Source organism: Bubalus bubalis, chromosome 2 (assembly GCF_019923935.1).
Source record: "Bubalus bubalis isolate 160015118507 breed Murrah chromosome 2, NDDB_SH_1, whole genome shotgun sequence".
NCBI lineage: Eukaryota > Metazoa > Chordata > Mammalia > Artiodactyla > Bovidae > Bubalus > Bubalus bubalis.
The window spans coordinates 170,293,006-170,317,780 of record NC_059158.1 but is presented as its reverse complement, the minus strand read 5'-3'; the positions used below and the strand labels follow the sequence as shown (position 1 = coordinate 170,317,780).

The 24,775-nt window shown below is 42.1% G+C and overlaps 1 protein-coding gene across 5 annotated transcripts in view; it reads right to left on the bottom strand.

The window, feature by feature from the left end:
• The window catches only part of FBXO36 (F-box protein 36), a 101,556-nt gene that overhangs the window by 9,153 nt on the left and 67,628 nt on the right, over window positions 1-24,775 (bottom strand). For 4 of the 5 annotated variants that reach the window (XM_006047100.4, XM_044937926.2, XM_006047098.4 and 1 more), the window contains exon 3: window positions 9,556-9,728. In XM_006047100.4, coding sequence (XP_006047162.1) covers window positions 9,556-9,728 — 173 coding nt within the window. Of the gene's footprint in view, window positions 1-4,322; window positions 4,378-9,555; window positions 9,729-24,775 lie in introns of all 5 variants that reach the window. The other variant, XM_006047099.4, reaches the window with a different exon arrangement.

The following is a 24,775-nucleotide window of genomic DNA, read 5'->3' as shown; positions in this document are numbered from 1 at the left end:
TGGGGAAGCCCTGTCATTAGAAATGACTCAGAGGTAAATATTCTAAAGATGCATTAAAAAGGAATCTGAGCTATCACAAGTATACAGTAACATAGCAGGAAGGATGGGGCTTCCCTGGTAGCTCAGATAGTAAAGAATCCGCCTGCAATGCAGGAGACCCAGGTTTGATCCCTGGGTTGGGAAGATCCTTTGGAGAAGGAAATGGCAATCCACTCCAGTATTCTTGTCTGGGAAACCCCATGGACAGAGGAGCCTTGTGGGCTACAGTCCATTGAGTCTCAAAGGGTCGGACACAACTGAGTAACTAAGTACCACACACACAGCAGTAAGGACAGTGGCATGCCCTGAGGCGTGAGGACCTTTTCTGCCTTGCTGCTCATGGGTGCTCCCATGTGATCTGAGGAAAATTCTTTCAAGGCCACGGCCTGTCATTGTGGGACCTACCTGCTGCAGCTCTTGTCCAACTGAGTGAAAAAACACATTTGCATACTTAACTCCATCTTCTAAGAGACAGAACACTTTCCTACGTTCTTCAGGTACCAAGGTAGACAAAGTAACCAGCAAACACAGTTGATTTGAGCACTGGCCCTGACACTTAATAATTAAGTCCTCCTGGACATTCTACTTATTGCTTTAAGCCTGTCTCCACATCTGACCTTGCATTTGGTCATCTAAGGAGCAGAATAAGGTGTTTTAAGCACACTGGCCACTGAAGAAGGCTGCCTGGGCACAGCACCTGACTCCACTGCTCATTACTTGTGTGCTTTATCTGAGTCTCTATTTCCTCCTTGATAATCAAGACTGGGTGGTCTCTACCCATCCATCCCACAGCTCTGCTTGAGGGCTGCACTGGATTATGTACATCCAATGCTTAGCATATAGTAGGTATTCAATAAGTGGTACTTACTGTGACTACATGGAAATGATGTTAAACTTTTAGTGCTGTGAAAGTTACTAGGGGTAACACAGGTAAAGTACATGGAAAGATGTAATTGATGGGGAGGAAAGGGAGACAGAACAGATGCTACCTCACCTTGTGAGAAGACACCAGAAAGAAAGGTCCCATGGGCACCTAGCTACTGGGGGGCCAGTTCAGTCACATGGTTGGGAGTCTGGGGAGGTCCAGCACCAGGATTGAGAGCTCCCCCCACCATATGACAGCTGTCTGAAAGTGAACTGACCATGCGCCTGACTGATGTCCCCCACCATGGACCCACCTGGTGTGTGGACCCAACTGGTTGTACCAGCTGCCACTACCCACCCCACCCATAACTTCAGGAGGCCAAGCAGTCCACTCTCACCACGCTTGGCCTGGCCTTGGTGGAGTCCCGCTTTGCTCTCATGCATTCTGCTTTCTTTCTGGAGAAGGGGAAAAGCATGTAAGCATTATCTCTGTCCATGATACTATTATACTCACTTTAGAGCAGAAAGCAGGGTATAGTCTTTACTTTCATACTTCATGCTGCTCTCAATGTATTCCAATAAAGGAAAAGAGTGAATTACAAACAGAAAGGAATAGAATAATAGGGCATCATCATTTAAGACCCTTTCTGCATAAATATTAAAGGCAAAAACTATTATATTCACATCATGAACGTTACTGTTAAACAGCAATACTAAATCTTATGATACCCACAATGTTCCAGACACTCTGATGTTAGGCAGGTCATTCATTGTTTTATCCCACCTTCAAGTCCTTGAAGGTCCTTCAAGGTCCAGTTTCTCTACTCGGATTACAACATATTCTAAATATAAACAATAAAGGAAAACTCTTAAAAGATTTCTTAGTATTAAAAAAAAACAAACAGATCTGAACCTCCTTTTAAAAATATGAACTCTAGATGATTATTTCTTTCCCAGCACAATACATTTCAGGGTGTCAGTGTATCTTATATAACAGAGATTATGGGAGAAAATGATGAGGTTTAGGGGGAAAGGAAGGAATTCTTAGAGCTGAAATTTCCACCAGTATAACTTCATTTATGGCTCATCATATTTCATAAGGAAAATATTTAGTTTTTTTTTGCATTATAAGTTGGTGCACAGAATACCCCCAGCCAGGACTCCCAAACCCTGGGGCTCTTTTGCTTGATACATGTCAGGGTGCAAAACTCAAAAGACCCATCTTGACTGATTCTAGCCACTTGGATCCAAAACATAGCTGATCGTGGATTTAGCTCCCCCTGGTGGTGGTGCATGAACTTAACATATATAAACTGTGCAGAAGTTGTAAGGGATCCTTCAGTTCAGTCGCTCAGTCGTGTCTGATTCCCCATGGACTGCAGCACTCCAGACGTCCTTGTCCATCACCAACTCCCAGAGTTAATTCAAACTCATGTCCACTGAGTCAGTGATGCCATCCAACCATCTCATCCTCTGTCGTCCCCTTCTCCTGCCTTCAATCTTTCCCAGCATCAGGGTCTTTTCAAATGAGTCAGTTCTTCGCATCAGGGATCCTAGGACTTACCTATTAATAGCTGAAATCTTTCCTTTTACAATGTGAAAGTTAAGGCTGAGAGAGGATAAGGATGTGGCTGCCCAGGGTTCATGGTGGGGAGTCACTGAGTGAAGAACAGAACACAGCTCTCTGGCCTCAAGCTGATTTAAACACGCACACTCTCTGTACACAGTGGAGATGTCAAAACAACCCCGTCACCCCCACCCCAGGCTTCCAGCTTTTCAGAGTCTCATGAGCTATTTTATCTGTAGAGTTTTAATAGCAAGCGGTCAGATTCTTGTCCCAGATGCTTAGAATTTTGGGGTTGTAAATAAATGCACTTGCTGGGTCCACCAAGAACTACCCAATCCAACGATCGGAGCCTGGCCTGGCTGTATCCACAGGCTCCCCAGGTGGCTTGCCTACTTGGCCAGACCTGGGACTCACAGGTCATAGAGAATTTGGGAGCATGAGGAAATATCTGCTCTCCATAGGCCAAAACGTGACAGAGGAGGGACTTTCTTCCTCAGTGGGTTTCACGGGGGCCTGTCCCTGAGTTACGGACGAGACAAATATGTCCATTTGCTAGTCACGATCGTACCCACCTCCTCCCATCTGGACCTCAGCAGCCCCCAGGAAGGTCTCACGTGGCAGCCTCACCTCAGTGCTGCTAAGTCGCTTCAGTCGTGTCCGACTCTGTGTGACCCCATAGACAGCAGCCCACCAGGCTCCCCCATCCCTGGGATTCTCCAGGCAAGGACACTGGAGTGGGTTGCCATTTCCTTCTCCAATGCAGAAAAGTGAAAAGTGAAAGTGAAGTCGCTCAGTCGTGTCCAACTCTTAGTGATCCCATGGACTGCAGCCTCCCAGGCTCCTCTGTCCATGGGATTTTCCAGGCAAGAGTACTGGAATGGGGTGCCATTGTGAGCCCACCACAACCCCAGGGCTGGCCCTCAGTGTGACGTTCTGGTGTCCCGTGACACAGGACCCACCTTTCAAGGGTGTGCTCATCTGAGCCAAGTTCCAATAAAGAGGAGGGGCTTCCCTGGTGGCTCAGATGGTTAAGAATCTACCTGCTAATACAGGAGATGCAGGCTCGATTCCTGGGTCAGGAAGATCCCCTGGAGAAGGAAATGGCAACCCACTCCAGTATTCTTATCTGGAGAATCCCATGGACAGAGGAGCCTGGCAGGCTGCAGTCCACAGGTCACAAAGAGTCGGACACGACTGAAGCGACTTAGCACACAGCACACAGAATGACTAAACAGCAACGATAGCGAGGATGCCTCTGTGTTGGTTTACCCAGAGAAATACAACCTTCCAGCTCGCCAGACCTTTGGATGCTCATCTCTGGAGGCTCCATGGCTTGGTCAATGTGAAATCAGAGCAAGGCCAGGCAGCCAGATGGCCCTGATCACTGGTGGCATTAAGTGTGATAAGTGGAAACTTACAGACTTGGCTGTGGGCTAGCACCACGGGCTCTCCCAGGCTCGGACTCCCGCCCACCCAGAGTCCCCACACCCTCTGTGTTTCTCATGTGTCTTTATGCTTCCAAGGCAAACTGAGTTCTGCAGAGTCTGGTCTGGCCATAGTCTGGGGCATTATTTATAAATAGCAGAGGGAAAACAACCTGAATGTCTATCATTAGGGATCTAGTTTTAAAAATTATAATTTGTCCACATGACAATAACTTAAATCACTTTTCTAAATTGAAGATTTATATGTAGACATGAAAGAGTATCTAAAATATGTTTTAGATAAAAACACTGACAGAGAACAATATATAAAGTGCTACCATATGCTTTTATGCTTTTTAAAAAGAGTGTGTATATATATGTATATGTTTATATGCTTACACATCACACACACACACACACATACTTACATGTGCATAGACTCTCTGTGGAAGGACATACAAGACACTGGTAACATGACTGTTGCTGGAGATGAGAATTAGAGGAATGAGGATCAAGAATGGGAGGGAAAATTACTTTTTACTACACATTAGAAGACATTTTTTTTTCAATTGTCAACCTGGTTATTGTAATGTAAATCAATTTTCTTTTTCAAAAATAAAACAAAATTGACATAGCACAAAACCCAAACAAGGGAGGGGGCATTCAGGAGTTAAGAGTGGTGTGTCAGAAGGGAGGACATTCCTCCAAAAGAAAGTGTTAGTCGCTCAGTCATGGACTCTGCGACTCATATGGACTGTAGCCCACCAGGCTCCTCTGTCCATGGGATTATCCAGGCAAGAATACTGGAGTGAGTTGGCATTCCCTTCTCCAGGGGATCTTCCCAACCCAGGGATTGAACTCAGGTCTCCTGCTTTGCAGGCAGGTTCTTTACCGTCTGAGCTGAAGGGAACAACATAAGAAAGGCCTGGGGGCACAGAGAACTGAGCACACAGGACAGCGCACCGTCCACCTTGCTGGGGCTGGGACGCAGTGGCTTGAAGTGCCAGCCAAGACTTTGGATCTCATTCTGAAAATGATGGCACATCACTAAGGGTCACTGAGCAGGGCCGTGACATGACCAGCGTGTATTTTAGAAAGCCACCTTCAGCCCGCATGAAAGGTTTAGTCAATGAATCAGCGAGCAAGCCACCAGGAAGAAACCCGCCAGAGAATCCTGGAAGCAGAGATGGGTCAGGGAGTGGGAGGCCTCATCCTTTGGATGTGACAACCGAGAGGTTACTGTGAATGAGGCCAGAGATGTTAGGAGGCGTGGACAGAGGGGAGATGAAAGAGGAGGGGTGGGCAGACAGAAGAACAGGGATTCCCAGAATTCTGGATGTTATAAGACCAGTGAAATTTTTAGAAATCAAACAAAACAACAATTAAGAACCAAAAGAAGACTGCTCACTTTGTAATTCTCCAAGTAAGGGTAATTTGCTAAAATTATCATGTTTTAATACCATTGTTTTATAAAAGAAGGGGTATTTTAAATCTCCCCCTAGTAGGAAGGGCTGACCTCTGTTAAAGAATGGTCATTTATATGAAACAAATTTATATTGTTACCACCTGTGTGTGTGTGTGTGTGTGTGTGTGTGTGTGTGTGCAGTCACTCAGTCATGTCTGACTCTTTGCGATGCTATGGACTGTAGCCCCTCCAGACTCCCCTGTTCATGGTATTTCCCAGACAAGAATACTGCAGTGGGTTGTCATTTCTTCTTCCAGGGGATCTTCCCGATCCAGGGATCAAATTCCCATCCCTTGCATCTTCTGCATTGGAGGGCAGATTCTTTACACTGTGTCACCTGGACACACCCTTACTGTTCCCATTTTCTCAGGGATTATAAAATCTCAGTCGGATGAAAGATGCTGGTTTGCTGAGTGTGAACTGACACGTAAATCCTTTTTTTTCCCCAAACAGGGAAGGAAAGAGATTGAATAAGAATAGAGCCAAGAGGACTTCCCATGTGGTCTAGTGGTTGGTGACTGAGAATCTGCACTTCCACTTTGTGCACGCTAAGTTGCTTCAGTCGTGTCCGACTCTGCGACCCTAAGGACTATAGCACACTAGGCTTCTCTGTCCATGCGATTCTACAGGCAAGAATACTGGAGTGGGCTGCCATTTCCTCCTCCAGGGGATCTTACCAACCCTGGGATCAAGGCATAAATTCAATCCATGGTTGGGGAAGTTCCATATGCTGTGCAGTGTTGGAGGCCAAAAATTTTTTTAATAAGAATATAGTCCAGAGTTTTTGTTTTGTGAAGGATGAGACTGACTTGAGAAAAATCAATATACTGAGAGGAAAAAACAATTGAAAGATTTAGAAATAAGAACTAAATGTAGGGTAGTATCCCAGATTGGATTGTGAAACACTGGAAGGACGGTGGTGGAAGAAGTGATGAAATACAAATCAAGTTTGTGGTTTCGTTAATAGATTGGAGCAACATTAACTGCCGAGTTCTGATAAATGTCCCAGATTAGGGGAAGCTGGGTGAAGGGCATATTCAAACCTTTTGCATTATCTTTACGACACTTTTATAAATCTAAAATTTTTATAAATAAAAAGCAAAAATACACATAACAACAAGTACACAGAGGAAAAAGGGCTTCCCTGGTGGCTCAGTAGTCAAGAATCTGCCTGCCGATGCAGGAGACACGGGTTCCATCCCTGATTTGGGAAGATCCTACCTGCCGCAGAGCAACTCAGCCCCTGGGCCACAACTACTGAGCCTGTGCCCTCGAGTCTGGGAGCCACAACTACTGAGTCCACACTCCACAACTACTGAAGCCCGTGCACCCTAGAGCCCTCACTCCGCAATAAGAGAAGCCCTCCCAGCCCAACTAGAGAGTGGTCCCCGCTCACTGCAGCTAGAGAAAAAGGTCCAAGTGCAGAACGAAGACCCAGCACAGTCAAAAGAAATAAAATCTTTTTTTTCTTTTCAAAAAAAAAGAAAAAGCAGATAAGTGACAACCTGAAATCCCTCCAGCTAGACCTTGGCACCAGGTGGCAGATGGCACTGACCTGGAACAGGAAGGAGCCGTCCCTCCCTGGGACCACAGGAAAGGGTGGGACAGGGACATGAATAATTTGCCAGTAAACCTGCCCCCAGTTCAGGATGACGAGCTCCTTGGGGTCAGGGACTGATGCCTGCCCGCGACGTATAGAAGGTTTTTTCCTATGTCATCAGTGCTCAGGAAATGTTCGTTGATAATAAATCAATTCCATGACTGAAAAATGCCCCCAAAGTTTGAAACAGAAGACTTCTTAATAAAATAATGTAATAACTGATGGGACAAAAACAAAAATGCAAGTAGTTTATAAATGAAGGGGAAAATTGGCAAATGACCACAATATTCAGACTAACGACAGAAATGAAAGGTTAATATTACACAGAAAGAAAAAAAAAGCAGCAGCCTTGGATCATGTTCCATCTTGGAATAATTCTGCTCCGCAAGGATTCTGAGGGCTGAAATCAGCAACCTAGAAAAGCCTTACTTTAGAGCTCTGGGTAAATTATGGAGGCTATTATCAAGATTGCGCTAAAATAATGGCAGGACACTGAGAGGGAGAGGACTAGCAAATGGAAATGAGCAAAACCCGGAGGAAAGACAGCTGCTCCATGTGAGGAATCGATTCCTCGAGCTACTGCAGCTTCTGTTACTTTCTATCAAATCCTTCCACTGACTCTCAGGACAGACCCAGGCCCCGGGAGAAGCTTTTCATACATTCCCACTCCTATATTTTATTCACTTAAAACTCTCCTTCAGTGGTGATCATCTTGTGATGTATAGAAATAGCAAGACACCACGCTATGCACCTGGAGCTAACAGAGTGTTGTAAGTCAATTGCATATCAATTAAAAAACAAAAAACCAAACAGCAAACAAACAAGAATCCTCCTTTCTTTAAAAATATGAATAATCAGCTTCCTAGCAGCAACAAGTACAAAACTCTTAACTTTAACACCTTTTTTTAAAGTGGAAAAAAAAATACGGTATGATGATTATTCATAATACTTGTTTCTGGTCCTCCATCTTACGGTGGGGGGGAAATCAAGTATATATGTTTTTGTACTAAAAAGGGGTATATTAAGTAATACAGACTGTATAACTTAAAATTAATATATAAAAATGAAATTTTATTGTATAACTATGGAAAAAATGTTGACTTTTCAGATAATAAGATTATGATTTGAATCACCTTGGGAGATATTGCACACTCTCTTGTGAAAGGATGTTGCTCTGGTACATTACAGCTAAATACTGAGTTAGGGTTCTTCAGTTGCAAACAACAGACTCCAACTCTGATTAACTTAAGCCCATGATGATGATGATGATGAAAGTCACTCAGTTGTATCTGACTCTTTGAGACCTCATGGACTATATAGTCCATGGAATTCTCCAGGCCAGAATACTGGAGTGGGTAGCCTTTCCCTTCTCCAGGGGATCTTCCCAACCCAGGGATTGAACCCAGGTCTCCCACATTGCAGGCGGATTCTTTACCAGCTGAGCCACAAGAGAAGCCCAAGAGTACTGGAGTGGGTAGCCTATCCCTTCTCTAGAGGATCTTCCCAACCAAGGAATCGAACCCAGGTCTGCTGCATTGCAGGTGGATTCTTTACCAACTGAGCTGTGATGGAAGTCCAACTTGAGCCCCAAAGCATACTAAATCATTTCAGTCATGTCTGACTCTTTGTGGCCCCATGTACTGTTGTCTGCCAGGCTCCTCTGTCCACGGGACTCTCCAGGCAAGGATACTAGAGCTGGGTTTTCATGCCTTCCTCCAGGGGATATTCCCAACCCAGGAACTTAACTGCATTGCAGGCAGATTCTTTACCACTGAGCCACCAGGGAAGCCCCATAATGGAAGGATAGTATGTGTGTGTTTAGTACACAGCAGCACTCTAGAAGGGCAGGAACCAGGATCTAGGGAGAGGAACTAATAATAGTTGCATCAAGGTCCTAATGCTGGTTGAAATCACCACTGTGTTTTCCATTCCTGTGTCCTTCTGCTGAGGATCCAGAGTTAGTAAGAGAGCTTTGACGAGCTTGGGGCATGGGGCAAAAAACAGGCACTACAATGAACAGTGCCTGAGAATCACCCATAGTGGGAGGACAGGTAATTCAGAAAAGGGCTCTTACTGGAAGAAATGGAAGTGGATGGGGAGTAATGACTACTTGCCTTCTTCTCTTATGCCTCCATGCCTCTGCCCAGTTCCTGCCTGGACTTGGAATGCCCCTCTGACCTGGAATATCCCTAGCTGGCCAGACCACACGACAAACCCCTATTTTCCTCTCAAAACCCAGATAAAGTAACCCATTTTTGTGAAACCAGGCAGAGGAAATCACTTTGTACTCTTTGTGCCTTTTCACACTTCCCTTGTTGACTTGCTAACACTACATTGTAATGATTTGTACTTGTATGGCTCTCTATTAGACTGTAAGTTTCTCAAGTGCAAGAATAATGTCTTTTCAACTGTGTTGCTTCTGTGCCTAGGACAGCATCTGTCATAAATAAGAATTCAACAAATGCTAAATGCTTGCTGAAATAAATGTAAATGACAGACCACTTCTATATTTAGCAATAAGAAAACCTGAAACAACGTTAAACAATTTTGAGGAAACACAAGGACAATTCTACAGAGACACAAAATAATTTGTTACCTTTGCAAATCTGCGTGATGTTTGAGAAAGCCTGGCAATGTCTTCAAGATCCAGGTAAGAAATGATATTCAGCAGCAAACTGTCTGAGAGCCGTTCAAGGAAGTCAAATTTACCTTCACATAAATTGAAGACATAGTCTAATATTCTTGAACCAAATATTAAGGCAATTTGAACTGTAATTCAAAAAAGCCAACAAAACAACATGGTTATCATGTGCAGTCACATAAAAACTATGATCATTATCAGTAAGACAAGCTTTGAGGCATTTTGCCCCTGAGAGCAATGTTAGATTTGCTGAGTCATTCCTACTTTCACCAAGCTGTCTCTGGGACCAGTGGTATGTATTTACGAAGTATTTGTTTCCAACAGCTGCCTTTGCCCTGAGATCAAAATCTTTTAGGTCTACTCAGTGTTGAACACAGTGATGGAATGAACCAAATTCCAATCCAGACAACTGACTTCACTAGTCTTCATGTCATCCCCATCTTCATCCTCCCAATCGCCGAGACTAGGCAGAATGCTGCTCCATGTCATTTTTTCCTACCCCTCTGCCCCCAAATTGGTGTGAAACACTTTAATAGCTCTGAATTTTGATCGATTTTTGTTCTCTTCTTGTTATACATTGTTTCTCTACCAAACTTCCTTCTTCATGTTCTTTCATTCCCTTGAAATTGTGAATTATGAGTGAATTATGAGTGGTTAAATCCAGGGGGTGATTTTTTTTTTCTTCCTTTTGCTTATCTGTATTTTGCAATCTTTTTTTTATCATAAACTCTGTATCACGAATGTAATTTTTTTCATAATCTAGAACGAATGGATGGAAGGAAGAAAGAAGGGAAGAAGGCTACCGCCCTTTTATGAGAAAGAAAAATGGGGTTACAACAGAGGATTTTATGCATGTGGATCACAGCGGTTCCAGCACTGGAGACTTTGTTTCTTGAAGCTCATTTTTCCCTTCTGCCTCCAAAAGCACCACCATGTCTGGCCTTTTTAGAGAATTTCTCTCAGAATACAGAATGGATTCTCTACAGGGGACTAAGTATCCAAGATTTGGGGACACTTCCTTCCCAACATGGAACATTCCTTCCAGGGTAAGTGGGAAGAAACTGTCAAGAATACCGGGCTCCTTGCATAAGCAGGCAGACGGGTGATCCTAGAGGTTGATGGCTCTCCTATTTCAAAATGGTTGTAAGGTGAGGGCTATGTTTATGTAAAAGCTCTGATTGTGCTAACCTGGAAGAGCCAGCCATATAAGATTTCTCTCCAAAACTGGTCAGTCCAGCTTTCTAGAGGCATTGAGGGTTTTAGTTGCTTCTAAATCACACGTGCTTCTAATTTAAAGCCCTTCTAAAGTCCAAGGTTTTTCTTGGGAGGAAAATAACCCCTCAAAAACTCATCCTCACAGGGTACTTTTGTGAAGAACCCCTGGCTCACCAGCAGAATAAGAAGGAAAAAGAGGCACTTACTTATTGGTAAAACAAAACCTTTAGTATAATAAATTTCTTTAAAATAACTGGAGATATTTGAACATTTTAAAATGCCAGGAAAGCATGCTCAAAGCACATGTTCAGATGTACTTTAGAAAGTCTCTACCAGGACTTCCCTGGTTATCCAGAGGTTAGGAATCCTCCCTCCAATGCAAGGTCTGAGGGTTCAATCCCTGGTCAGGGAACTAAGATCCCACCCACGTGCTGTGGGGCAACTAGGCCCACAAGCGTCAACTCGTGAGGAGACTGCACACTGCAACAAAGATTCTGTGTGCCTCCACTGAGACCCAACACAGTCAAAATAATAAATAAGCACTTTTTAAAAAAAGGTCTCTAACAATAAGGTCTTTTAAGTTAAAGTTATAAAAGCTGTCAGATATAAAGTTATGAAAGTTAAAAGTTAAGATAAAGTTATAAAAGGACATATAGCCCCTAAGTATGTAATGGGGTAGTTTCAAAGTATATAGGTATGGGGGTACTTAGAAAAATTTTTTTTGCATGTTTATGTTTTTTGTTTTTATAGCCAACAGGTCACCAACTTTAACTTCTTTTAAAATATGGAAAACAAGGTTAGAACAAACTCCATTTTGAAGACTAAAATTCCTTTGTGTAGGATTGTGTGACAGGCAGCCTTCCAGAGAGACCCTGCGTCTCTCCTCCTGGACTCACACCCCTGTGTGTTCCCAGCCACAGTGAATGAAGGCTGGCCTAGGTAACCAAGAGGAATTGCAAAAATATCCCAAGGCTGGGTCACCAAAGACATCGGGGCTTCTGTCTTGCTGTTCTGGATCACTCAGTCTCGGAGAAGTCAAGGGCCATGACCTGACACTACAGCACTGTGGAGAGGTCTGTGGGGAAGGAAACTGAAAAGAGCCGTGTGTGTGTGTGTGTGTGTGTGTGTGTGTGTGTGTGCGCGTGTGTGTGTGTGTGTGTGTGTCCCCATGTGAGCCATGGTGGAACTGGATTCTCCAGTGCCAACCAAGCCTTCTGATGACTGGGGTTCAGACAAAATCATGCAAGATCCTGGAGCAGAATGGCTGAGCTATGCTGCTCCCAAATTCCTGACCCAACTCTCTGAGTTAATAAACGTTTATTATTTTTTGGGCTTCCCAGGTGGTGCAGTGGTACAGAATCCAGTTGCCAGTGCAGGAGACATAAGAGGAGAGGGTTTGATCCCTGGGTGAGGAAGATCCCCCGGAGAAGGAAATGGCAATCCACTCCTGTATTCTTGCCTGGGAAATCCCATGGACGGAGGGGCCTGGTGGGCTACCATCCATGGGGTCATAAAGAGTCAACACAACTGAGCGTGTGCACACACACACACACACAAACACACACATTGTTTTAAGCCATTGTGTTTGGGGGTAATTTATTACACAACCGTAGACAGTAAGGTACTTGCAACTGTTGTGGAAACCTAGAATGTGGGAATGGCTTTGAAACTGTAAAGTAGCGGAAATTTGAATGAGCTTGAGGACAGTATGCTGTGAAAGTGCTGCACTCAATATGCCAGCAAATTTGGAAGACTCAGCAGTGGCCACAGGACTGGAAAAGGTCAGTTTTCATTCCAATCCCAAAGAAAGGCAATGCCAGAGAATGCTTAAGCTTCCGCACAATTGCACTCATCTCACACGCTAGTAAAGTAATGCTCAAAATTCTCCAAGCCAGGCTTCAGCAATACATGAACCGTGAACTTCCAGATGGTCAAGCTGGTTTTAGAAAAGGCAGAGGAACCAGAGATCAAATTGTCAACATTTGATGGATCATCGAAAAAGCAAGAGACTTCCAGAAAACCATCTATTTCTACTTTATTGACTATGCCAAAGCCTTCGATTGTGTGGATCACAATAAACTGGAAAATTCTAAAAGAGATGGGAATACCAGACCCCCTGGCCTGCCTCTTGAGAAACCTGTATGCAGGTCAGGAAGCAACAGTTAGAACTGGACATGGAACAACAGACTGGTTCCAAATAGGAAAAGGAGTACCTCAAGGCTGTATATTGTCACCCTGCTTATTTAACTTATATGCAGAGTACATCATGAGAAATGCTGGGCTGGATGAAGCACAAGTGAAAGAGGACAGTGAAAAAGTTGGCTTAAAACTCAACATTCAGAAAACTAAGATCATGGCATCCGGTTCCATTGCTTCATAGCAAATAGATGGGGAAACAGTGGAAACAACGGCTGACTTTATTTTGGGGGGCCTCCAAAATCACTGCAGATGGTGACTGCAGCCATGAAATTAAAAGATGATTGCTCCTTGGAAGAAAAGCTGTGACCAACCTAGACAGTATATTAAAAAGCAGAGACATTACTTTGCCAACAAAGGTCTGACTAGTCAAAGCTATGGTTTTTCCAGTAGTCATGTATGGATGTGAGAGTTGGACTATAAAGAAAGCTGAGCACCGAAGAACTGATGCTTTTGAACTGTGGTGTTGGAGAAGACTCTTGAGAGTCCCTTGGACTTCAAGGAGATCCAACCAGTCCATCCTAAAGGAGATCAGTTGTGAATGTTCATTGGAAGGACTGATGTTGAAGCTGAAACTCCAATACTTTGGCCAGCTGATGTGAAGAGCTGACTCATTGGAAAAGACCCTGATGCTGGGAAAGATTGAGGGCAGGAGGAGAAGGGGACGACAGAGGATGAGATGGTTGGATGGCATCACCGACTCAACAGATGTGAATTTGGGTAAACTCCAGGAGCAGGTGATGGACAGGGAGGCCTGGTGTGCTGCGGTCCATTGGGTCGCAAAGAGTCGGACACCACTGAGCGACTGAACTGAACTGAGGAGAGTGTTAGTTAAAGTCTGAAAAACCTTCAGTAAATATTATACTGTGCTCAGTCACTCAGTCGTGTCCGACTCTTTGCAACCCCATGGGCTGTAGCCTGCTAGGCTCCCCTGTCCACGGGGATTCTCCAGGCAAGAATACTGGAATAGGTCACCACGCCCTCCTCCAGGGGATCTTCCCAACTGAGGGATCAAACCTAGGTCTCCCACATAGCAGGCGGATTCTTTACTGTCTGAGCCACCAGGGAAGCCCAAATATTATACTAAGTAAATAGAAGTCTGACAGACTCGGAGGAGGCTTTACAGGGTAGGTTTAAAGAAAAGTGATGAAAATATTATTTAAAAAAAAAAGAAAAAAAAAAAGAAAACTGGAGAAAAGGAAGGAAAAAGCTGGAGGAAAGGGAATCCTTGCTACGTAGTGGCAGAAAGTTTTGCAAACTTCTGAATGTACATTGTTCTACAATTTTGACTTTGAAAGCACATGTGTGTTTTCTATAGTCAAAACTCAGAACAGAATTTCTTAAACTTTTTTTAAAGATTCTATTCTTAACTATAAAAAATTGTAAGGTGATTGGCAAGAATTTGAACAAAAGGTATACAAGACCATAATGAAGAAAATATTAAATCTAAATAAATGGAGAGAAATACCATGCTCATGTTAGGAAGAGCAAAGGATCACAGTTCTGTCAAAAACCTAAAAAGTGAATCCAAATCCAATTAGAATTTAAGCAGGGAGCTCTGCATAGATTTACCAGCTGATCTTAAAGCTCAGAGGCAGAATAAAATGTCAAGAACAGCCCATGTAAAGAATAGAATGAGGGGTTTCCCTGCTGGCTCAGTGGTAAAAGATCTGCCTGACAATGCAGGAGACATTGGTTTGAGCCCTGGTCCAGGAAGATCCAGGAAGCCCATGCACCACAACTACTGAGCTTTTGCTCTCGAGTCCCAGAGCTGCAACTACTGAGCCCACGCACTGCAACTGCTGCAGACCACATGCCCTAGAGCCCGTGCTCCACAACAAGAGAAGCCAACACAGTGAGAAGTCCATGCATCGTAACTAGAGAGCAGCCCCTCCTCGCTGCAACTAGAGAAAGCCTGCACAATAAAGAAGACCCAGCACAGCCAAAAATAAATAAATAATTAATCTTAAAAAGACTGGGACATCTCTGAAGGCTCAGTGGATGGGAGTCTGCCTGCCAACGCAGGGGACACTGGTTTCATTCCTGATCCAGGAAGATCCCATATGTCTCAGGGCAACCAAGCCTGTGCCACAACTTCAGAGCCCGTGCTTTAGAGCCCTTGAGCCACAACTACTGAGCTGACATGCTCCAACTACTGAAGCCCATGCACCTAGAGCCTGTGCTCCACACTAAGATAAGCCATCGCAATGAAAAGCCCATGAATGGCAATGAAGCGAAGCCTCCGCTTGCCGCAACTAGAGAAAGCCCACTTGCAATGATAAAGGCTCAGTACAACCAAAAAATTAAAAATAAATACATTAATTAATTTTTTAAAAAAAGAATAGAAGGAGGAAGCAGATGAATTCATCTCCACAGGTAAGAGAACTTACTATAAAAATTGCAATGAGAGCAGTGTAGTTGGTGTAAGATGAATAATCGACCGACAGAATTAAATATCCCTGTAAATGGCAGATGTACATTGGAACTTGCAACATGTAAGGATGGGATTATTATGTGGGATAATAAGCTATCCTTTAAATGGTGCTGGCCATATTTACAGGCCATACAGAAAAATAATAATATTTCATATCATCATAACCAAAAGCAAACTTGAAATATCTTAAAGACCAAATATGAGAAACAAGTCACAAAATATTTAGAATTAAACATAGGAGTATATCTTATGAAATCAAGGTAGGAAAAGATTTCTTAAACAAAACACAAAAGTACAAGTCATATATGAAAAGATTGACAAATTTGAACTCCATTAAAACCATAAACTTCTTTATGAGTAAAACTCATAAACAAGGTGAAAAGATAAACCAAAGAGTTGGTGAAATATCTGTAGCACATATAGCCAAACCAAAGAATTGGTATTCAAAATATACATGAAAAAGTTTCTACAATGAATACAAAGAAGGTAAACAACCAGACATAAAAAATAGACAAAGGAGATGAATTAGCAGCTCTCAGGAGGAAATTGGTCAATAAATATAAGAAGGGGTATTCAACATCATAACTAATCAGGGAATGTGCACACCCAGCTTGGCAAAATTAACATGTATCTCTGATTACACTAAACATTGGTGAGAATGTGGGGAAATAGCATCTCTCTCATAAAATGCCAATGGAAATATATTTAAATCATTTAAAATGATTTAACTTATTTGGAGAGCAGACTATCAATACCTAATAAAGTTGAAGAGGCACATATTTTACAACTCAACAAACACACCACGATGTGCTAGATTTAGAGAAATGCTTACACACTGTGCCAGGATAAATGAAGATTTATTGTTGCAAAAAAGTGGAAACCACCTAACTATCCTCAGTAGGGGAGATGATTGAGTGAACTGTGGGTTTACAATATAAAATACCATAAGCCATTGAAATGAATGAACTTGAGAGAGAGAGAGAGAGATATTTGTAAACATGGATAAATCTCAAAAAGTGTTCAATGATAAAACAAAGTTGAAAATATAGTATATCACTTATGTAAAAATTTAAACTTACAAAGGTAGTATGTATTATTTATGTATTTGTGACTACATATAATAAAATATGCTTGGAAATGATACCAATTTCAGAACAGTTAGTACAAGGGAATAGAGTAAAAATGGGTGAGGAGCAGAAATTTGACTGTATGTGTAAAATTTTAAAGGTTTTTGAAAGACATTAAGTAAATATGGGTCTCACTTCAATAGCATTTGTATTAAAACTGGGATAATAAAGAGAAGATTCTTAGGGCCCTAAGAAAGGATAACACAAAATTAAAACAATTCAAAAAAATTAAAGCCACTCGGAGTAGATTTTTGGAACATATGCAATTAAGCTACAAATCAAGAAAAAATGTAATCAAAAAATTCCTAACTATCTGGAACTTAAATAAGATGTTTCTAAATAATCTATGGATCAAAGAAGAAATCAAAATGAAACTTAGAAAATATTTTTAAATGAATGAGAATAAAGATGCAACATATCAAAATTTTTCTAATACAGATACAGCAGCACTTAAGGAAAATTTAGAGGAGAAATGGCTGAAAACAATAATTTAAGCTTTCATCTCAAGTAACTAGGAAGATAATAACAAATCAGACCTAAGAAAGGTAGCAGGAAGGAAATAATAAAAGAACGAACAGATCAGATCAGTCGCTCAGTCGTGTCCGACTCTTCGCGACCCCATGAATCGCGGCACGCCAGGCCTCCCTGTCCATCACCAACTCCCGGAATTCACTGAGACTCACATCCATCGAGTCAGTGATGCCATCCAGCCATCTCATCCTCTGTCATCCCCTTCTCCTCCTGCCCCCAATCCCTCCCAGCATCAGAGTCTTTTCCAATGAGTCAACTCTTCGCATGAGGTGGCCAAAGTACTGGAGTTTCAGCTTTAGCATCATTCCTTCCAAAGAAATCCCAGGGCTGATCGCCTTCAGAATGGACTGGTTGGATCTTCTTGCAGTCCAAGGGACTCTCAAGAGTCTTCTCCAATACCACAGTTCAAAAGCATCAATTCTTCGGTGCTCAGCCTTCTTCACAGTCCAACTCTCACATCCATACATGATCATAGGAAAAACCATAGCCTTGACTAGACGGACCTTTCTTGGCAAAGTAATGTCTCTGCTTTTGAATATGCTATCCAGGTTGGTCATAACTTTCCTTCCAAGGAGTAAGCGTCTTTTAATTTCATGGCTGCAGTCACCATCTGCAGTGATTTTGGAGCCCAGAAAAATAAAGTCTGACACTGTTTCCCCTGTTTCCCCATCTATTTCCCATGAAGTGATGGGACCGGATGCCATGATCTTCGTTTTCTGAATGTTGAGCTTTAAGCCAACTTTTTGACTCTCCACTTTCACTTTCACCAAGAGGCTTTTGAGTTCCTCTTCACTTTCTGCCATAAGGGTGGTGTCATCTGCATATCTGAGGTTATTGATATTTCTCCTGGCAATCTTGATTCCAGCTTGTGTTCCTTCCAGTCCAGCGTTTCTCATGATGTACTCTGCATATAAGTTAAATAAGCAGGGTGACAATATACAGCCTTGACGAACTCCTTTTCCTATTTGGAACCAGTCTGTTGTTCCATGTCCAATTCTAACTGTTGCTTCCTGACCTGCATATAAATTTCTCAAGAGGCAGGCCAGGGGGTCTGGTATTCCCATCTCTTCCAGAATTTTCCACAGTTTATTGTGATCCACACAGTCAAAGGCTTTGGCATAGTCAATAAAGCAGAAATAGATGTTTTTCTGGAACTCTCTTGCTTTTTCCATGATCCAGCGGATGTTGGCAATTTGATCTCTGGTTCCTCTGCCTTTTCTAAAACCAGCTTGAACATCAGGAAGTTCATGGAATCAACAATAAAAGTAAACAACAATAGAGAATATCAACGGAGATAAAAGTTAGGTCTTTGAAAAAATAAATAAAATGAATAAACTGCTGACAAGGTTGATCAAGAAAAAAGAGAGAAAGTACAAATTACTATTATCAAGAAATGAAAAAAAGAACAGCACTATAGATGCTATAGACACTGGAAAGAAGAGGATGTATGAGTAACTTTGTCATTGTTCACTTGATAAGTCGTGTCCAACTCTTTGTAATCCCATGAACTGCAGCACACTATCTCCCAGAGTTTTCTCAAACTTATCTCCATTGAGTTGGTAATGCCATCCAACAAACTTATCTTCTGTTGCCCTTTTCTCCTTCTGCCATCCATCTTTCCCAGCAGCAGGGCCTTTTCCAGTGAGTCGACTCTTACACCAACATATTTGATAAATTGAATAAAAAGAGGTAAATGTGACAAATTTTAAAATCTTTTGTTAGTAGTGTTGGGTATCTAAAATATTATCTTCTGTTCTTTTTTGTAGCTTTAAGATATTTCTGAATTTTAAAACTTTTAAAGGGAAAGGTATAGAACATAATGTACAAGATTCTTCTTCTTGTGTTAACATATTTTGTATATATGGATAGACCATTTCTTGAAGGGTATATATGAAACTGTTAGTGATGGTTGTCATGGGAACTGAGAACTTGGGGCCAGAAGAGAACTTATTTTTATCCTATACCTTTTAAAACTGATTTATCTTTTGTTTTACTACATGCATTTTATTTGTGTTTTTAAAAATATCTCGAAAGTTAGGTAATATAAAGTGGTAAAATAAGAGAGCTTTACTTAGATCTGTCTCCCCTGCTCTGTAGCCCAGAGCCAGGCTCCCATGCTTCTATCTCTTGCTCCCTTCTGCCTCCCTCTTCACCCAAAGAACCCGATCCCAGTTCTGCAGAAATTCTACAGATTCAGACTGAAGACAAGGAGCAGCTGGCTAGGGAAGACAGAGAGAAGAAGAATGGACTAAGAGAATCAAATCCCAGGTCAGTGGTGGAGACATGGGCCTCAAGAAAGGACCTAGAGATAAGGGATAAGGGACCCATGGAATGGGGCTGGCCCAGCTTTGAGAAGAAGGTAAAGACTATGTTCTTTTCCACCTTCAGATTCAAGGTAAACCAAAATTCCTAGGATCTAGAACTCAGGCCAATATTTTAGGATATTAGTTTTTATTAGTGTTATCATTTTCCTTTATAGTTCCCATTTCGATCATTGTCCCACTCTCCCCATAAATCATCTAAATGTCTAAAGAATTTCAACACTTTGACATCTAAACCCTGTCTCCCACATTTCCTTTCACATGCAATAGCAGAAATTAAAAAAAAAACCCTTGCCATTTGGTTCAGAAAATATCGTTATTGAGGTCATTTGGTTTTATCACAGGGATTTCTGTGGATTGGCCTAAATGTCTAACCACAACTTATAATTCACTAAGCAACCAACTTAAAACTGGAGATAAGTTGGAAAACAATTTATTTTTAGGTGGGATTCAACCTCAACCCATGCATGAATCAGCACTTTCAACTGAGGTTATGTGGGCACACCTTTGCCCTAAACTAAATTTTAAAAAGTATTTCTGATAGCTAATTTTCTGGTTGTTCCTATCCATTTAGCTTAGCGAGAAAAAAAAAATCTATAGCTATTTCCTCAGATTTTTAGAGTCCTCAGAGGTGGGAAAAAAATCTAACTTCATAGACAATAGGCAAAGAGTATAAACAGGCAAATTACAGAAAGAATGTTGCTGCTGCTAAGTCGCTTCAGTCGTATCCGACTCTGTGCAACCCCATAGATGGCAGCCCACCAGGCTCTCCATCCCTGGGATTCTCCAGGCAAGAACACTGGAGTGGGTTGCCATTTCCTTCTCCAATGCATGAAAGTGAAAAGTGAAAAGTGAAAGTGAAGTTGCTCAGTCGTGTCCGACTCCTAGCGACCCCATGGACTGCAGCCTACCAGGCCCCTCCATCCATGGGATTTTCCAGGCAAGAGTACTGGAGTGGGTTGCCATTGAAAGAATGTAAATGGCAATTAAATATGATGGGATTTTTACTAGTTATCAGGAAAATGCTAATTAAACATGCTATTTTTACCATCAGACTGGAACAGATTAAAAAGAGTAACAATATTTAATTAGTGATGGCAAAACTATAAGAAAATTCCTATATCCTGTTGGATGGACATATTAATATTCAGTACTTTAATATTTAATACACACTTTTTGGGAAAGCAATTTGTGAGCGTAGCTGAGACTGGCATCTTATGTAAGGTGTTAATTACTGAAAATTGAAATATGGTGATATCAAAATATTAATGCTGTCTCATTTCATGAATAAATTTTGAAATAACGTAAATTACTCAACTTAAAATTCTTTCAAAAATAGCATAATTGTAAAGTTGGCATAATTATAGAGGTCAAATGAGTTGCAGATGGCATTTGTGCTACCTCCTTGACACTGCTACTCAAGCTGGTTAACAGAAATATCATCTTTGTCAAGTTAACTTTGATTCACACAAGGTTTTCAAGAGTTCACCCCTCAAATAAATTATTCCATACCTATCAATGTAAATATCTTTGGACTGAGTAATTCCATGACTAAGAATCTAGGTTAATGACATTCTCATACAACTGAGGAAAGATACATGTGTCCCAGAATGTACCTAAAGGCTTTTGAAAATGCCCACTAATTGAAGATTGTGTATTTGTACACTGGAACACCATACAGTCTTAGAAAAGACCAAGGTACATCTTTATGTATGCTAACAGAAAAATGTTCACAATATATTAAGTGCAAAAACAAATTTATGAAGTACAAATTCTATTTTTGTAAACAAATACACACAAAATCCAGAGCAGAAAGAATTCAAATATAAATAAAGCTATTATAGTAGTTATCCCTGGGAAATGGAACTTGGAGGAAGAGAGGAATTTTCACTTTTAAAATTTTAGAAACCTGTAACAGCTAGAATTTACTGAGTTCTTCTCAGATCAGATCAGTCGCTCAGTCGTGTCCGACTCTTTGTGACCCCATGAATCGCAGCACGCCAGGCCTCCCTATCCGTCACCAACTCCGGGAGTTCACTCAGACTCACGTCCATCGAGTCAGTGATGCCATCCAGCCATCTCATCCTCTGTCATCCCCTTCTCCTCTTGCCCCCAATCCCTCCCAGAATCAGAGTCTTTTCCAGTGAGTCAACTCTTCCCATGAGGTGGCCAAAGTACTGGAGTTTCAGCTTTAGCATCATTCCTTCCAAAGAAATCCCAGGGCTGATCTCCTTCAGAATGGACTGGTTGGATCTCCTTGCAGTCCAAGGGACTCTCAAGAGTCTTCTCCAACACCACAGCTCAAAAGCATCAATTCTTCGGCGCTCAGCCTTCTTCACAGTCCAACTCTCACATCCATACATGACCACAGGAAAAACCATAGCCTTGACTAGACGGACCTTTCTTGGCAAAGTAATGTCTCTGCTTTTGAATATGCTATCTAGGTTGGTCATAACTTTCCTTCCAAGGAGTAAGCGTCTTTTAATTTCATGGCTGCAGTCACCATCTGCAGTGATTTTGGAGCCCAGAAAAATAAAGTCTGACACTGTTTCCCCTGTTTCCCCATCTATTTCCCATGAAGTGATGGGACCGGATGCCATGATCTTCGTTTTCTGAATGTTGAGCTTTAAGCCAACTTTTTCACTCTCCTCTTTCACTTTCATCAAGAGGCTTTTGAGTTCCTCTTCACTTTCTGCCATAAGGGTGGTGTCATCTGCATATCTGAGGTTATTGATATTTCTCCCGGCAATATTGATTCCAGCTTGTGCTTCTTCCAGTCCAGCGTTTCTCATGATGTACTCTGCATATAAGTTAAATAAACAGGGTGACCATATACAGCCTTGACGTACTCCTTTTCCTATTTGGAACCAGTCTGTTGTTCCATGTCCAGTTCTAACTGTTGCTTCCTGACCTGCATACAAATTTCTCAAGAGGCAGATCAGGTGGTCTAGTATTCCCATCTCTTTCAGAATTTTCCACAGTTTATTGTGAGAGTTCTTCTCATGTGCTAGGAAAATTCTAAGCACTTCAGTCAACTAAACTTCATAAGGACCCTCTGAGGTAGATGCTATTATATTTCTGGAAACAGATACAAAGAGATTTGCCTAGGGTTATATATCTAGTGAATTTGGAGCCAGAATTTGAACAGAGGTAGTCCATGTTGGAGAAGGCAATGGCACCCCACTCCAGTACTCTTGCCTGGAAAATCCCAGGGACAGAGGAGCCTGGTAGGCTGCAGTCCATGGGGTCGCTAAGAGTCAGACACGACTGAGCGACTTCACTTTCACTTTTCACTTTCATGCATTGGAGAAGGAAATGGCAACCCACTCCAGTGTTCTTGCCTGGAGAATCCCAGGTGTGGGGGAGCCTGGTGGGCTGCCATCTATGGGGTTGCATAGAGTCGGACACGACTGAAGCGACTTAGCATAGCATAGTCCATGTTAAGCAACACTCTTAATTGCCATGCTAACAGTTTTCTATACTTTGTAGTGTACGGATGACTTTTAAAATAAAAAATATATAATTTTTGTCTTTTAAATATACAAATTTAGGGACTTCCCTGGTGTTCCAGCGGTAAAGAATCTGCCTTCCAATTCAGGGGACATGACTTCAATCCCTGGAAGAGGAAATAAGAACCCACATATCACTGGGCAGCTAAGCCTGTGTGTGGCAACTTCTGAGCCTGAACACAACAGGGACCCAGGAAGGCCAAAAAATAAAATTTAATTTAATTAAACATTAAAAATTTTAAATAATGATAATAATAAAGGCAACAGCACCTAGCATGTGTGCGTAATAAAAGGATACTTCAAAAAAAAATACAAATCTGGGGGAAAAAATCAGCAACGTTTTTGATTTTACAATTTAGGGTGCTGTGACAGATATCATTATGGTCGGCAGAATAACAGGCTTCCCAGCTGGTGCTAGCGGTAAAGAACCCACCTGCCAATGCAGGAGACAGAAGAGACCAGGGTTCAGTCCCTGGGTCAGGAAGATCCCCTGGAGGAGGGCATGGCAACCCATTCCAGTATTCTTGCCTGGAGAATCCCAAGGACAGAAGAGCTCGACGAGCTACAGCCCATGGGGTTGAAAGAGTCAGACACGATGAGTGACTTAGCAGGCACACAGGCAGAATCATGTTACCACCCTTCCCCTCCTTCAGATGTCCTATATCCTAATCACCAGAACTTGTGGCTTTACATGGCAAAAGGAATTTTAGAGATGTGATTAAGATCTTGATAAAGGAAGATAGCCATGAAATTTAAAAATGCTTGCTTCTTGGAAGAAAAGCTATGACAAACCTAGATAGCATATTAAAAAGCAGAGACATCCTTTTGCTGGCAAGCATCCATGTGGTCAAAGCTATGGTTTTTCCAGTAGTCATGTATGGATGTGAGAGTTGGACCGTAAAGAAGGCTGAATGCCAGAGAATTGATGCTTTTGGACTGTGGTGTTGGAGAAGACTCTTGAGAGTCCCTTGGACTGCAAGGAGATCCAACCAGTCCATCCTAAAGGAGATCAGTCCTGAATATTCATTGGAAGGACTGATGCTGAAGCTGAAACTCCAGTACTTTGCCCACCTGATGTGAAGAGCTGACTCATTGGAAAAGACCCTGATGCTGGGAAAGACTGAGGAAACTCTGGGAGATAGTGAAGGAAGGGAAGCCTGGTGTGCTGCAGTCCATGGGGCCGCAAAGAGTCAGACATGACTTAGCATCTGAACAACAAAGGGAGATAACCCTGGATGAACTGGGAGGGCCCAGTGTGATCACAAGCGTTCTTAGAAGGAAACAAGGGAGGCAGGACGTGCAGGGTCAGAGGAGGAGATGTGAACCCGGAAGCAGTGTCAGGTTAATAAAGACTGGACTGGCCACTGCTGACTTTGAAGATGAAGGAAGAGACCTTGAGCTAAGGAATGGGCAGCTCTAAAACCTGGAAATGGCAAGGAAACGAATTCTCCCTCAGAACCTCCCATAAAAACAGTCCTACCAACACATTGATTTTGGCCCAGTGACACTTCAGCAGTCCAGAAACCTAAGAAAATACATTTTTATCATTTAAGCCACTAAATTTGTGGTAATTTGTCACACAAGAAATAGTAGACCAATATAACCATTAATTATTAACTTAATAATGATATAATCTGTAATAAAGATTACAGGACATTCTCTTCATGGAAAGTACAATCTTGAATGGGCTGAATTGTGCCCTCCTAAACTCCCCCAGTAGTGGTTTTCCCCTAGTAGGGGCAACCACTAGACCATTCAGGTATGACCTAAATCAAATCCCTTATGATTATACAGTGGAAGTGAGAAATAGATTTAAGGGCCTAGATCTGATAGATAGAGTGC